At 37.2% G+C, this 16500-nt stretch overlaps 1 protein-coding gene across 1 annotated transcript; it reads left to right on the top strand.

Annotated features, from left to right (window-relative positions):
- Positions 1–4109: 4109 nt before the first annotated feature.
- Positions 4110–16137, top strand: panx1a (pannexin 1a). Its single transcript, XM_084419808.1, has 6 exons — positions 4110–4603; positions 7463–7587; positions 9102–9310; positions 9573–10074; positions 12413–12569; positions 14987–16137. The coding sequence occupies exons 1-6, from the start codon at positions 4420–4422 to the stop codon at positions 15061–15063; spliced, it is 1254 nt and encodes a 417-aa protein (XP_084275934.1). The 5' UTR covers positions 4110–4419; the 3' UTR covers positions 15064–16137.
- Positions 16138–16500: the final 363 nt, after the last annotated feature.

Consider the following 16500-nt stretch of genomic DNA (forward strand, 5'->3'; position numbering starts at 1 on the left):
TAGAGTTATATTTTGCTTAGGGGTATGCAATGTTCACTTAGCAGAGATGTTCCAATGACGATGATACTTCAGATCTGTACAGTTGGTATGCTCTTTGCGAGAAAAGGAATGTTTCAACTGATGCAAATGTACCATAATACCACTAATACATTAATGTATACACTGAGAAATAGTTTCTTAATGTGGATAGTGGATTGTATTTCGATTCCGATTTCGATCGGATTGGATTTCGATTCCGACAATTCCAATTTTTTTGCCCCTATGCGACCTGTATCTGATCTTTTCATGACAGTCTGAACGACACAGATCCGATCTTTTCAAATGCAACCCAGGCCACTTGGGTATGTAGTCCAAATCCGATACGTATCCGATCTTTTGAAATGCGACTTCAGTCTGAACGACCAGGTCGCATGTATCCGACCCGCACGTCATTGATACGCGACAAACGTCATAAGTCTGCGTTGAAGTAGTCGTCGGTTTGAAAACTGAGGTAAATCTGCCGAACGGGTCGACCTTGACGAGCCCGTTAATTAAAAAAATAAATAAAAGCCCACGGCCACCATCATTATATATCCAATGTGAATAAGAGTAGACTAACGTTGTTAACTTATTTGTGCTGATATTAGATAGGTCAGCGGCTGCTGTCTGGCTCTTGTGTAACGGTCGCTGCGCGTGCTCGCGTGTTGTGTGTGTGTGAGTGAATCACAGTTAGTTGAAAGTTTAGCTACTTCCGCAAACAACAAGTGACGTCGTTGACCGTTGAGTACTCTTTTGCGCATGCGGGTCACTTCAAAAGGTCGCATTTAATTGGAAATGTGAACGGCCTTGCAAATTTTTTTATTTTTTTCAAAAAATCGGAATTGAGCATTAAGCCCTGCAGTGTGAACGCAGCCTTAAGTGCAATATGTTATACAGAAATGTATATGTAAATTGCTAGTGGTTACATGTCTGTTGTGCCTTAAGCCATGTCTTAAGTTTATGTTTAAAAGTTAAATAATTATTGCATTCTCTCAATTGAACAGGTAAACTATTCCAGTAGCGTGTAGCTCTAACTGAGAATGCCGTCTGTCCAAGCTTACTTCGCCTGTATTGTATAATACAGTCCCCTCTACTAACTGCCCTTGTTACCCTACCTCTACTGTCTTTCTGCTTTATGAACTGGTTAAGCGGCAGAGGGGCTAGCCCATATAACACCTTGTAAACATGGCAAGCGTCTAAAAAAATGTTTGGGAGTGCCTGGAGGAACATCTGACCCTACTCCAAAAAAAAGGTCAGCATTTATCCATCCATTCTCGGATAGCGAGCATAGATGTGATGGGTTGTCCTCGATGCCGAGTTCCTTCAATAATTTTTCATATTGATGAAACCATTAGCTCAACACTTGTTCATTTAGTCCTGCAGCTCTTGCAGCTGACAGCGCTTCTGGCTTTCTCATGCTTAGATTTGCATTGCGTTTCAAGAGGTTTTGGAACCAATAGCAACCTTGCCGGTTTTCTGTGAAAACCCACTGATGTTATTCTCTTTGGCGTACTGGAAGGCTAGCTGCTGGACATCCTTTTTGGTAAGTGGGAACCCTCTCTCGGCTTCAGCACTGTGGCAGGCACTTTTTCAGCTGCTTCTGGGAGGATTGGTTTTTGACCAAAAGCATGGTCTATGCCAGCGATATTTCCACTGATACGCCTTCGCAGCGTCGCTCGTGGGATATCCCAAGCTCTCGCAAGAAAGCGTACATTTGCTTTTAGGCCTCTCTCAACTGTCTCCCTATATTTACCTAACGCTCCTCTCACCCTCCTCTACCCACCGATTATATTTTTTGCCCTTTCCTTGGCAGACATCCTTTCTATATCCTTTATGTGCCTTTTGACACTCTTCTCTCCTTTCTGATCCTTTCTGTTTAACATGATGTCTGTAAAAAGAAAAAGTTTTCAAAGATTACTTCAATCACTTATATAAATGTATTTTTACGGGTATTTCGCACACTGCTTTAAACCACATGTAATCCCCTTATTTGTTTTATACAAATGTAATTTGCAAGGTACAAATACATTTGTGTTAATATCTGTAAAAACATTGGAGCGGGTGCTCATTGCTCATTTTAGCCATGTTGACAAGCATTTTCCTCCCGCAGCGGTGCTGGCAGACTGGCGGGACCATCGTGAGACGGGCGGCAAGAGTTGCCTTTTTCTTTACAGCATGTGGTTTTAAAAAGGCGAAATGTATTCGCTGGTTATTGTTGTATTGTAGGCTACTAATAATAATTAAGTAGGCTACTTTAACTCGTCAAACATTTATTTGAATATTTCCAATTCTAACATTTATTTCCCACCGGCACTGAGATTTAGGTTACTGAGATTTTACTGGTATGGCTATATTTGATTTTGTTCATTGATGAAATATGGCTTATATTCTGGTGAATCTGTTATATTCTATTAAAGATGAAATCTGAATGAAGCTGTTGATGTGAAGCAATAACTGGTGTTACTGAGTACAATTAATAAAAATAATGATAATACAAATAACAGTATAATGCTGTACTTTATTTTACAGTAGGCATATGCTTAAAACTGTAGTTAGTTTTACAGTAATTTTATTGTGGTATAAAATACAGAAGCTTGCTGGCTATTTGTTGCCAGTAAATTACTGTTGATTTTTTGTAATTTTGTTTACAGTGTAATGATGAATGACACTACTTGTTTGAAAATTAAGCCTAAGTAAACCAATTAAAAATATATGTTAATTTAAAAAGAATAGTTTGACTAATGATACTAGTGTAAATTAATTTGGTCTAAACCAACTAAATTGTGTCAACCCAACTACACTGAATTATTTTGATTGAAGTAAATTAAATTGTGTGTAAAAATGTATTCAATTAATTAAATAAAGTAAGGGTAGCCTAATGAAAAAGGACTTTCATCATATAAAACAAAACTTTTTTTTTTTTTTACTTAAGTAATTTTACCTTGCCAGAGAAATCAGGTTACATCTACTGTCAGTAATGCTCCAGTAAAACCTTGTCTTTCAGGTAGGTTTTCAGTTATTCAGTTATGCAGTTAATTCAGTTATAATCAGTTATCATAAATAACTTATTTAATTTCAACAAAACCAGTCATTACCACATGATGTACATTTTCTAAGTAGAACTGACTAAATAGATATATAATAGATAGATGATAGACTTGATAGACTAAATGAAATATCGAACAATAAACAGATTACATAATAAAGGTTTGAATGTCTGGTTTGTTTGGGTTCCTGAAAGAAAATGAAGAAGTAAATATGTTAGCTAAACAATCTTAGTCACCAACAATAGATTTATATTTTGCATTAAGGAAAGCTGAGGCTAAAGCAATCATAGACCACAGATCAAACTCAAAGAAAAATATGGCAGGGATATTGGGATATTAATGACACAGGAAGACTTTTGTATAATATTCAAAGCTCTGTTGGTTTTGAAAGAGAGATGGTTAAAAATCGAACTGAAGAAAGGGTTATCACTCATCTCAGAAAGAACAGACACACAGGATACTTCACACAAGACACTTCATTAGATAGACATACAAATGGAATGTGCTTACATTGCAATTAACTAGAATCTTTCCAACAGGTGATTATGGATTGTTGTGCATCTGAAAAGGAAAGAGAGGAATTAAAGGTGAATTTTCTAAAGTGAAAACTAAACATCCTTGGAGCAGCATTGAGGAAATACACATTTAATTAAACTTTTGAAAGAAACAGGCCTGATGGAGTAAGTATAATAGGTTATGGTTAAAGCTGTATGAATTTCTTTCTTCTGCTGGACAGAAAGGAAGATATTTAGAAGAATGTCAGTAACCAGACAGTTTCTGGTCTCATTGACTTCCATAGTAGGAAAAAAATATACTATGGAAGTCAATGAGACCAGAAACTGTCTGGTTACTGATATTCTTCTAAATATCTTCCTTTCTGTCCAGCAGAAGAAAGAAATTCATACAGGTTTGAAACAACATGAGGGTGAGTATATGATGACAGAACTTTCATTTTATTATTTTAATTATTATTATTATTTTCCCTTCTTCCCTCTTATCCTGCCAAATCTTCTGATCCACACTCCTGTCCAGTAGATGACAGTAAAGCACCTTTAAGCTGGTATGCCATCCGCCAAGAAAACTTAAGAAGAAGAAGAAGAAGAGGAAGAAATAGAAGAAAACGAAGAACAACAACACAAAAACAAGAAAGAAATGGTTTCGGAAATAGTGTCGTTGTTTGCGCTTTCACATCTAACGCCACTTACTGTATCCTTTCATACTTAACGCGTTTTACCATTCAATGCCTGTTCAGGAGATGAATACCTTTTGAACAGTGACCCGCTTTCCTCTTCAATCAATCGAAAGTTATATGGATGTTTGTGATTAGATGTATGGATGCTAACAGAGGAAAGTCATGGCTATAGCGCACGCCGCCACAGAGTACGTGTTCTCGGATTTCGTGCTGAAGGAGCCCGCGTCCGAGAACAAGTATAAAGGCATCAGGTTAGAGCTGGCTCTGGATAAGATGGTCACCTGTGTCGCGGTGGGTCTGCCTCTGCTTCTCATCTCTCTAGCCTTCGCTCAGGAAGTGTCTGTCGGTATGTGGTTCTCTCACACTCATCATCAGAGATCTTAACTTACCTAGTCTACTATTTCTTTATGAAACTGTTCATTTCCAACTGTTGATGCCGTTCAGTGTTAAGTGCAGTAAATGACCTGAACTGCATGTTGTATTTTCCCTTAGCATTTTATCCTGTGCTTTTGTTTTATATACAATATTTTTTTTTGTATTGCATAAGCAGTGACATATCAGTTTCCACATTGCCCCCTCCCCCGGGTTAAGTTAAGTTAAGTTAAAAAACAGGTTAAGTTATTTAAATATATGTAAATGCTTCAGGGTTATTTGGCGCATGGGCTGTTGATGAAGCTCCAGTGTGTGACAGCACAGATTATGCTGAATGTTATGTTATGACATGTATGTTATGTTATAAAAGCGATGTTTAGTGTATTTTATCTCACAAAATTAACATTTTGCCATCTCACACATCTGCATTCAAAAGTTTTAACGTATTTTTATTTAATCTCTGTAATACATCAAGTTCTGAAAGTATGGCATGAAGATTCAACATTGATTGAAATTTAAAAATGGCAGAACAGCCCTGTAGGTGATGTACACTAAATGTAACTCGTAAAAATGTCAATGCTGATTACACTGTTAATACTGGTAGCCAAATTGGCTTTTATAGGGAAGGGGGAGCCCTTATTTACGGTGAATGGTCATCATTCAAAATCGTGCCGTAAAATGACTTGTGAATGTGTTTTTACACCAAAGGGGCTCTTTTTCCAGTATTAATGTGTAAGATAGGGAGTAGTTATTCAAACAAAGAGAAATACTTTACAATTCACTTACTTTATTATTATATTTTACCTTTAATGATAACAGGCAGGCAACGGATTTCACCCTCGGAAAATGTAGGCTATGAAATTGAACATGTTTGAGAATATTATAATATATCTTTTTAAACAAGAAAATTATGTTAATTTAAAGAGAATCAGGGCCAATTTCTTTTTTAATTTCTTTACAATTTCTTTTATGTTATGTTTGATTTAATCCGACACCTATGCAGGGTTTTATACATAAGAAGGTCCCAAAAATGATCCTACTAGGGGGGTTGAACCTTGACATGTGCTTTTTAAGGTGCAGTAGCATGAAGTATTTTAAAAGTCCCAGTGCTGATACTGGGGAAATATTCCAACACATTCGAGGTAACGTTATACAAATATATTTATACAATAATAATGGCAATATATTTAATAGGATGCTTGTGTTGTTAAATTGAGCACTGTCTTTGAACAAACTTATTATTTCTGTCGGTCATTTAAAACAGCTGTTTAGCTTATATGTGTATTTTCTACTCTGAGGTGAATATCTCCGGACCGGAACTCCTATTAGATGACATTCAGAATGACAGATGTGAATGCAAGAACCTTTTGTTATTGTGACAACCGGAACAAAATACTGATACTTATCTTGATTTCTTGAAATTGTGCTCTTGTGCGAGTGAGTTGCTGTGCTGACATTGTCTCATGAATGCGCAGCTGTGCACAATAGATGGATAATAATAATAATACTATTATTACTAAATATCACCTTTTTTTTATTTTTTAATATATATATATATATATATATATATATATATATATATATATATATATATATATATATATATATATATATATAAATAAGTGTTTCGATGTGGTCAGTAGGCACGAAGATGAGGGAGATTCAAAAACAAAAGAGGCTTTATTAATTATCCAAACCACTATGAATGAACACGCAGGAGAACAACGCAAACCACACAGTGCATAAACGAGAACTGACAAAGTACAACTGAAACACAGGGCTATATAAACAGGGGTAGAACAAAGGAAAGTAAACTAGACTAAACAAACGAGGACATAATCAGTAACCAGTGAAACCAGAACTGAACAGAGCGAGGAACAACAGCATGTCAAAATCAGATTCCACATAACGGCACATGAACCTGACATTAAGCTTGTTGGGCTATTGTTTGTATACCAGTCAGGCTTTCTTGGACTGCTGATGTTTCACCAGTATCAGCGCAGCTTTGTCTCAGCTGCTTCTAGACAGGCTGTCAGTCAGTGTAGGTTCACTGTTACGCCACATGGTGGCGGTAAGGGACCATTCGTTCAAGTAATACATGTATTCAAAAACACTGATTCATTCATGAATTAAAAAAAAGTTTTGCAATTATTTTAACATTGGGCTATTTTTATAAGAATAAAGGATGTGTACGTGAGAAATGCTAAGCAGGTGTAGTGATTAGGTTATTCTAAAAGCAACAAACAACATATTTCTGCCTAATAATATGACCAATATATACATACATAGAGTATTAATATCATAAATTGCCTAATTGTAGCTAAAATAAGAAGGAAAAAAAAATAGTTTTCTAGAAGGATTTTTGATAATATGTAAATAGGAATCAAAGGGATGTGGATGGCCAAAGCATGTGATGCCAGAGTAAAGTAATGCCACAACTCGCATTTGACAATGATGATCTATTCTCCTGACATAATCAAAGTAATGGCAATAATTCCAGCTTCTTAATGTAAGCTTTTCTATCTTTCAAGCTAGTTTGCTGCAATGGTGACGTCACATGCACGATTATTACGAAAATGAATCTATGGTTGGATTGGTGGATTTCAAATCAGTAGGGGTTGAGGCAACACACATAATGTTGTAACAAGCTATTTTATGGATGGTAACTGTAATATTATTACTGAAATAGTAATTGTTTTACTGGCATTACTGCCCAACACTGATGGAGATCAATATTTCACATAATGCACCCAATGCATTTCTGTCTCACTCTCAAACACAAACACACTTAGTCTCCATCTACTGTAAAACTGTTGATTCTCATTTTTTCTAGGTACACAAATTAGTTGTTTCCCCCCTACAAAGTTCTCGTGGCGTCAGGCTGGTTATGTGGACTCATACTGCTGGGCGGCAGTGCAAACACAGGACACGGGAGGCCTGCCACTGTGGCTGCACAAGGTAAAGCCATAAACACATGTTCTCACACTTTATACCAAGCTGTCCTTAGTGTTGTAGTCTAGGGCTGTCACGATTACTCGATAAAAAAAAAAAAAATCCTACATTACCTGTGTCGAGCAATCGGTAAAATTCCACAAGCGATGTATTTCACTGATGTTTACATTTATTAATTTTTGCAGTGATTAATGTGATTATGAAATCACAAAGGCTGTGGTTTAATTAAAAATATTTACACATGTACAGCTAATCACACTGTGCATTTGGAAATGCAACTTGCAACTAATGAGAAGCATTTATAAGTTTCCATCAAAATAGAAGCTTGATTGTTTAACATAAAAAATAAAATAAAATAAAAATTTATTATGGTAACGCTTTATTTTGATGGTCCCTTTGAAAACAATAATTCATTTTCCTTGTTGATTAAGGCGAGACACTACAGGTGAATAGGGTAACATTTTTAACGAGCAGATATCACCATGAAACTTCCCAGGTGATTACCTACATTAAGTTTTCTGTAATTTAATGTTTAAATATGCAAATTAGACAATATCGAATTAAATATGCGCTCATTTGCATATCTGAGTATTGGATAAAGCCAGGTTAAAAATATTTTTTTCATTGTGTTCACATATTAGATGGGGAAAAAATTTACAGAGGGATTTATGGATATCTACTTTTGTTATCCTGTAAATCAGAATATACTGTCCATAGCCTTAAAAAAAAAATTTTGCTATGTTTTTTGGAATAAAATGTTATATAAATCAGGCTAGGGATAATATATTTACAAATCCCTCTGTAAATGTCTTCATAATATAACTAGGTACAAGACTGGAAAGTTTGGTGTATATAGGTGCTGCTGAAGTGGAGCTTTCGGACTTGGAGAATGAGAGAAAAGTCATTTTGAGAAAACGGGCTTTAAAGATTTAGGCAATGAGATTGCACATTCAGCCCTTTTCTTTCACGATTGGTTGCTGCTAAAAAGGAAATGACCATATTTGGATCCGACAGCATTGTACAGGAGAGAGAGAGCTTTCCAGCTGTGTGTGTGATGACAGGGTGCCGGCAGCGATCGCGGAGCAGCGGGAGGATTAAGAACGCCAACTTTTGTTGAATTTATGAGAAATCTACAGACGCAAACAGACAAAGTGTAGTAAAATAAAGACCTAAATGTGTATTTCAGACTTTTTTTCACCACAAGTCTGAAAGAAGACATGTTATTGAAGACAAATATCCAGAAATCTCAAAATTGACCAGTATAAAAAAACTATGTTTTTGCCTGCCGTGTCTCGCCTTAAATGTGGAATTTGTGCATTACTCAAATAAATTGTTAAAATAATGACAGAAGTATAAAGAGGCTTCAGAGGTTAGTCATAGAATTCACAAAATCCACCTTCACCTCATAATAATAATATTCTAATACAGAAAAATGAAATCATGATGATCATTAAATGATCATTAATGTGTTTTAGGACAAATGAGCCTTTAAAATGGACCCCCTCTCCCTCTCTCTGCAGTTTTTTCCTTATATCCTGTTGCTGGTGGCAGTATCAGTTTACATGCCAGCGTTGTTTTGGCGGTTCACAGGAGCCCCTATGCTTTCTTCTGATCTGACCTTTATAATGGAAGAACTGGACCGTTCCTACAACAGAGCCATTAAACTGGCCAAAAGCTATCACGCTGCAGGAAAACAGGACCCGCTGTCAGCCCGTGTGGACTCGTACAGGTGAACTGAGCAGAGAAAATGCCTGGTGGTCCTTCGTGACGTTTCAGGGTGGTTGGGTTCACACTGCACAGAGCTGTCACACACTCACATGGCTTCGCTCTGTGAGAGTTATTGGCACGCATACACAAACTAACCTTCTATCAGTAACTTTCTATAAATATCTCTTTTTTTTTTTAACCATAATCTCTCACCAATCATTCCTATTGCATTCCTGTAACGTTTAAATACTGTTATGCTTGCATGTTTTGTTTCTTTTCTTTAGCTCTGTGATAGACGTTCCCGAGAGCTGCTTTAAATATCCTCTGGTGGAACAATACTTGAGGACCAAACGCTTCTCTCGAGGATTACTGATCCGATACCTCCTCTGCCGCGCCGTCACTTTCTTGGCCCTCATATTAGCCTGCATCTACCTTTGCTATTACATCCGTCTCTCCATCACAGATGAGTTTCAGTGTGACATTCGATCTGGCGTGGTAATCAACGACTCCTCGGTCCCTCCGGCCATGCAGTGCAAGCTAGTTGCCGTTGGCATCTTTCAGCTCCTGAGCTACATAAATCTGTGTGTGTATTTGCTGCTTTTGCCCTTGTGCTTGTACGCCATGTTGGTTCCATTCAGAAGGACCATGGGGTTCTTGAAGCCTTACGAGATGTTGCCCACATTAGGGGTAATGCAGTTTGGACAGGTGACCTGGGATGATCTTGCGTTATATCTGCTGTTTCTGGAAGAGAACCTCAGTGAGCTGAAGAGTTATAAGTGCCTGAAGGTGTGTTCATCAGGTTTGCTCTATTTGTTGCGTGTAGACTCTGGATACGGGGTGGTCATTTAAATTAACTTTTAATTGTTCGATTAATCTCGATTCAAGTCATTTATATCAAATTTTTTATAATTACGTAGAAAATTGTCAGGCTAAAGGGCCTTTCACACTGAGCGCGATTAAGCGATGCAAATGTATGTCATGATGATGCCCTTGAATCGAAACAATACATCCCTATGAAGCTGTTCACACTGGGCGCGATCAATCGCAGCGTGACCAGTGTTGGCAACTATTTTCAAAGGAAAGTAGCTAAAGCCTGCCCAAATAGTTGCTAAATGTCGCTAGATGGTGTCATGATGACATCATCACGTCACTCTTGCATTCTGCCGGCCTAATGTGTTTTCTTGCTTAATCCGTGCTCACATACTGTATTTTGGTATAATAAAATAAATATAATATAATATAGTCGAATGTCCAATAAAGCTGTTCTCATTTCCTATGTTTTCTTTGTCAGACAAAAGAACGAGTATAAAGTGGATGACTATATTTTTTATTGTGTAAAATGATCTGAATTGAGAGAGTTCGCAAACTGGATGACCTAAAGCTCTGTGATTAGTGAGTAATACAAGTGATAAGCACAAGAGAAGAATGGAAATTAAAATGGTCAAACTAATTTCTTTAAATATAAAAGAAAGGAGAAGCAGATAAGTCCATTCACGTCTGTCAGCACTGCCAGATAGATTCGCTTTTGTGAGAAAAAAAAAAGTCACTAAGTTGGCAACACTGAGCGCGACAACCAGTGTGTCGATTCTTTTCTTCATCGCCCCGCGATGAAACGAACCGTCCAATTAGATTTGAGCTTATCCGAGCCTCTGCTGTTACACAAAAGTGTGAGAGTGGTGGTGCTGTTTTGCAAACCTGTGTAAACGCTGAAGAAAAGTATTCTGGAAGAGAGAAGAGAATGATGTCTGAGAACAGATTTAATCTTACATGTTCTATATACAGATGATCATTTTCTATTCATTTCCCATGAGTCAGAGAGCTCATTCACTCTAGAGCTGTCAATCATATTATGTGATCATAACTCCTGCCCTTCCGAAAGACGACGTTGTGTTCATTTCTGAGTTCTGCACAGAAACAACTAAGAGAAACGGTTCTACAGATGAAACCATAAAGGCAGATAATGTTCTGTATGTGTTTTTCATGCGGTATTTTTCATATCAATAAAGAATGAGAAATGCCTACATAAGAAATGCTAAGCATGGGTAGCGTTCAGTTTGTTGTAAACCACTACAATTAATGTACTTCTGCCCGTTATCTAATCAAAATCCACTCAATGATTACACACACTCGATGATGGTTTCTGTGTAGTACCAAACTTTATCTTAATTTACTGTTGTATGTTGTGCAGCGGACGAGGTGAAAGCCAAATGGGAAAACCTACGAGATAAATGCATGAGGAAAAATGTATTCTCGGTCAGTGCCCGCTATCGCACAGGCGTGAAGGCAATCAACCAGGTCACGTTCAAAGAGAAAGCTCTGTTCGTCTGCGATTCGCTTAGCTTTATCGCATCGTGCTCAGTGTGAAAGGGCCTTAACGCTATCAGCTCTGATTGGTGGGTATCAGAACATCTGCATATTTGAAACTTCGGTAACACTTTATTTTGATGGTCCCTTTTGAACATTCTGTAACTTTGCAACTACATGTCAACTAACTCTTATTAGAGTATTAGTAGACTGTCTTAATATCTGCCAACTCTTTATTGTGATGGTCATGCAACAGACACTCTACTGACTATAAGTAACTTTGCAACTACATTAGTCAACTTATTCTAACCCTACCAGTCTACTAATACTCTGCTAACACTCTAATGAGAGTTAGTCGACATGTAGGTGCAACGTTACTTGTAGTCAACAGAATGTGTTAAAGGGACCATCAAAATAAAGTGAAAGCAAACCTTCAAATTGATTTCCATTTAGTAGCAAAGTCTTCAAAAGCTTGAGTGCAAGGAGCTAAAATGCTTGGCTTTTATCATCTTATAATCTTAAGGCAGGTCATCCAATTACTATAAAAGCACTGTTCCTTAATTTAAAGATTAGTTATAGTAAATTTGTGTTAAAGTCATTTCAATGTGAAGTGAATATAGTTAAGAAGTGACCATACTTTAAGCATTAATAAATTGTATTAATGCATTTGTTTAAATATATATTGACTATTATTCTGGATATTTTAATTAAATAGTTGACTGGATGAATCAGATCTATTGTTTGACTATCAGAATGTATTTATTTTTTGGTTTCCTAGAGAATGTCTTGTAATGTGTGTGTGTGTGCTGTATGTATGCAGGTGTTAGAGCTGATAAAAGAAGGGGGAGACGAGTCTGTTGACACCATGCTGCTGTTGCAGACACTGGGACAGGTAAAAACAGATGTGGTGGACGGCAGATTGCTAGAAAAGAACAGGAAAATCTCCAGCACCATCAATGGTGACACAGAGATGAAAGGTGTGTGTTTTTGCTGATTACTGTTACTATTTGATTTACATATAAATTCTCAAATTAAGACGGGCATTGTCTCTCTGTGTTACCGAAAAAGGAGCGGTCATTGGAAGCGTTTCTTATGTGTCAAAAAAAATAGGGCTCACAAGGCATTTAAGAGGGCAGCGCATTCTAGTGAAGTTTTCCCAAAGATGCTGATATGTGAAAATAGAAAGTGTATTACCCTGGCCTGTTGATTCGGGTTTATGGATAGCTTATGGCGCTTTTCCACTGCATGGTACGGTACGGCTCGGTTCGGTACGGCTCACTTATGACGCATTTCCACTGCATGCTACGGTACGGTTCGGCTCGCTTTAAATGGTACCACCTCTGTTGAGGTTCCAAGCGTACCGTACTGATACTAAAATGTGACTTGAAAACACTGCAGATCACTGATCGGTCAGACAGAATCGTCACTATACGAACGTCATTGTATTTGCGACACGAGACACTAAACCCGCTAGATTTAAATAGCCAGTAGACGACAGCCAACGCTGTAGCACCTGATTTTAAAGTATTTGCTTGAAAAAAAGAAGGAAAAAATTTCAAAAAAAGAAATGGCTGAATCGTGGTCAGTGGACGAGGTGTATAATGATCAGTCCCACCCACTTTGAAGCGGTACTAACTGCAGTGGAAAAGCAACCGAGCTAAAGCGAACCGAACCGTGCCGTACCGTGTCGAGTCGTACCACGCAGTGGAAAAGCGAAGCGAGCCGAACTGTTCCGCGCCAAGTCGAACCGTACCGAGCCGAAACGAGCCGTACCATGCAGTGGAAAAGCGCCATTACATGCTATCCATCATGCCATGCTCAATTCACATCAAAGTTGGATATCCACTTTGTATACTCTTTTGCTTCAAATCACACACTTTCAGTCAAATACTTTATTTAACTTTAAAATGAAAAGACAATTTATCAGGATTTTTGCTTTTAATCTGGTCAAGTTTATTGCTATGTATTATGGTGTTGTTTATCCTCTAAATTAAGTGTATGCTACAGCATTTTCTCAAACCCCCCACTACTGCACATTTTGTAGGTGTCCCTCATTGGTCACACCCAATTGTTAGATGAGGGAGACATCCAACCTGTGTGGTGGTGGGGGTCTCCAGGATGGGTTTGAGAAGCACTGGGCTACAGGAAGATGATGCCCTAAATAATGTTGTTTCGTTCACCTTTGAAACACAAATGAATGAGAGATTTCTGACCGTCCAAGCAACTAGTCAAGTCAAGTCACCTTTATTTATACAGCGCTTTTTACAGTACAAATTGCATCAAAGCAGCTTCACAGTGATAACATGAAAATAATACAACAAAGTTTGTTTCTGAAAGAAAACTGCATCATCGTCCACCTTGAATAAGGCAGATCAATAATATTGTTGAATATTAAATGTCCCCAACTAAGCAAGCCAAAAGCCAAGGCAACAGTGGCAAGGAACCAAATCTCCATCAGGGACAGAATGGAGAAAAACACCTTGGGAGAACCCGGGCTCAGTCGCTCAGTTCTCCTCTGGCCAACGAGCGAACAGTGTATGATGATGATCCAGGCAGCATTACAGGTCAGAAGTCAGATTGGATCAGAACATTCAGAATATTTATCCAGTTCCATCTGGTTGGAAGTCGGAGTCATCACGCCGGTATGGAGACGAGGTTCGACCACTATGACTCTTAAAAAAGTTCATAAAGAGATCGTAAAACTAATCCATATGAATTGAGCGGTTTAGTCCAAATTTTTTGTCCATAAGAGACACGATTGCTTAATATGAATAACAGATTTAGTTTCGGCTTTATATTGATCTCTGAACCTTTGATGTAAACAAATGTAAATTTTAGAAGTGTAACGAATGCACTCATGTCACGATTCGACACAAATGGCGTTTACTTCTGATGATCAGTGCAATCCATCACAGTTCTAATCGCAAGAAAGCAGGTCAAAATGACTATTCCCAAACTGTAAATGGTTAGTTCATCCAAAAATGTTCATTCTGCACTTACTCGCTCTCATGTTGTTTTCGCGTATCACGCAAGCATTTGAACGAACACGTTTACTACAGAATGCGCTTCGTTGTAAATCTGTTCATCATATAAAGCCATAGTGTCTCTTCAGAGGACGTGGATTTGGATTCGGCTGCACTCAGTTGATTATTTTTACAATGCCTTTATGACGTTTATTGGGTCTTTTAAGTTTTAGAGGAATAAACTTTAAATGGAGGGACAGAAATCTCTCAGGTTTCATAAAAAATCTTCATTTGTGTTTGGAAGTTTAACGAATATCGCAAATCAAATTGTTTACATCACCGATACATATGGTTGCATTTTTGTATCGCAATTTAACGATGTATTGTTAAACCCCTAGTAAAAAAAACATTGTGTCCATGTGTTTCCTCAGAGATTTCTCCACTGATGCAGGGGGACTGCTTGAAAAAAGATGAAGATGAGAAGGTTGTGCGCCAGAGGGTGATCTGAATTGCCCATTTACAGTCTGTGGTGACTGCCTGCATCATACTGAGGCTCCTAACTTCTGGAAAGAATGGAGGAATACAATTTGGGCTAAAGGAGGAAAACCGTGGAAGTCTCGTCTTTTCATAAACGCATAACTAAGATTGCAGTCAAATTCTGTTTTGGTTCTTCTTGTTGTGGCAGTGATGTGCTAACTGTTTTATATTACTTTAGGTTTCCACATTCGATTTTATAGTACCTTTTGCAGTAACGTTTTCACTGCATCCTGCACACTTATTCTGTTATTATAGCTGTGACAACAATTTAGGCTGATCTGGTCAAATTTCTATACACTGCCCTGTGTAAAAAAAAAAAAAAAAGAGTCACTGTTTGGATTTCAAATAGGCAAATTACTTAAGAGTCTTTGATTGGATCATTATTGCAGTGATCGTTACTCTTGCATGAGAAATAAATGTTGTGATGGTATTTCCAACAAAGAGGTGCTTACATTTTTGGTCAAGATCTTGTATTGACAATGCAAGAGTAAAGACTTGCGATGAATTTAAGGTCTGGACTCAGAGGAGCCAATTCATGTGTAAAAACTATTTTCTTGCTCCTCCCATCCATTCTTTTGCATTTTGTGCTTGATGAGTCTTGAATTTGACATCATGGAATATGTTCCTGTTGCCAAACATATAACATGCTCGAAACAATAACCACTGCAATAATGATCCAATCATAGACTCTTAAGCATTTTCCTATTTAAATCTAAACAGCGACTTTTTTTCCTTCTTTTTTAATGGCCGGGCAGTGCATTTACATGCATGTTTACATTGTCGCCCATAATTGCAACTCAAAGTAATGGGGAAAAAATTTATAAACTGAAAGAAAATGTTAACCTAGAGAGCTTCTCTTTGAAATATGAATTGTGGAAAGAGATATTAATTAAAATATTAGACCATGGATCATCTGGGGTTTCTGCCAAAAAATGATGCTGACATTTTTTTTAGCCTTTCTGAATTCTTTTTTTTTTTTTTTTTTTTTAATACAAGATTTATATTATCTGTGCTCTGGAAATAAAGTTGATTGATTTTTACACTAGTTTTGGAGTTCTTTCATCATTTACTTTCCTTAGGTACAGTTGTCATAAGTTTACATACTGTACATATTACAGAATCGGTAAAATGTTAAAAATAAAAATAAATAAGAGGGATTATAAAAATTTCTGCTTGTTTATTTAGTACTACCCTGAATGGTAACTTTATAATAACGTCATACAGTTGTAAGTCATTTATAAGTGGTTAGTTAATGATGAACTAATCATTTACAAAACCTTCATAAATGATTAGCAAGTGACAAACATTTTTCGTTTCAAGTGATTAGTAAATTATTAACTAATTATTTACGAAACATGACTATGCGTTCATAAATGATTAATAAGTGATATGTTAATTATTGTATGTT

This window comes from Rutilus rutilus (genome assembly GCF_951802725.1).
Source record: "Rutilus rutilus genome assembly, chromosome: 9".
Taxonomy (NCBI): domain Eukaryota; kingdom Metazoa; phylum Chordata; class Actinopteri; order Cypriniformes; family Leuciscidae; genus Rutilus; species Rutilus rutilus.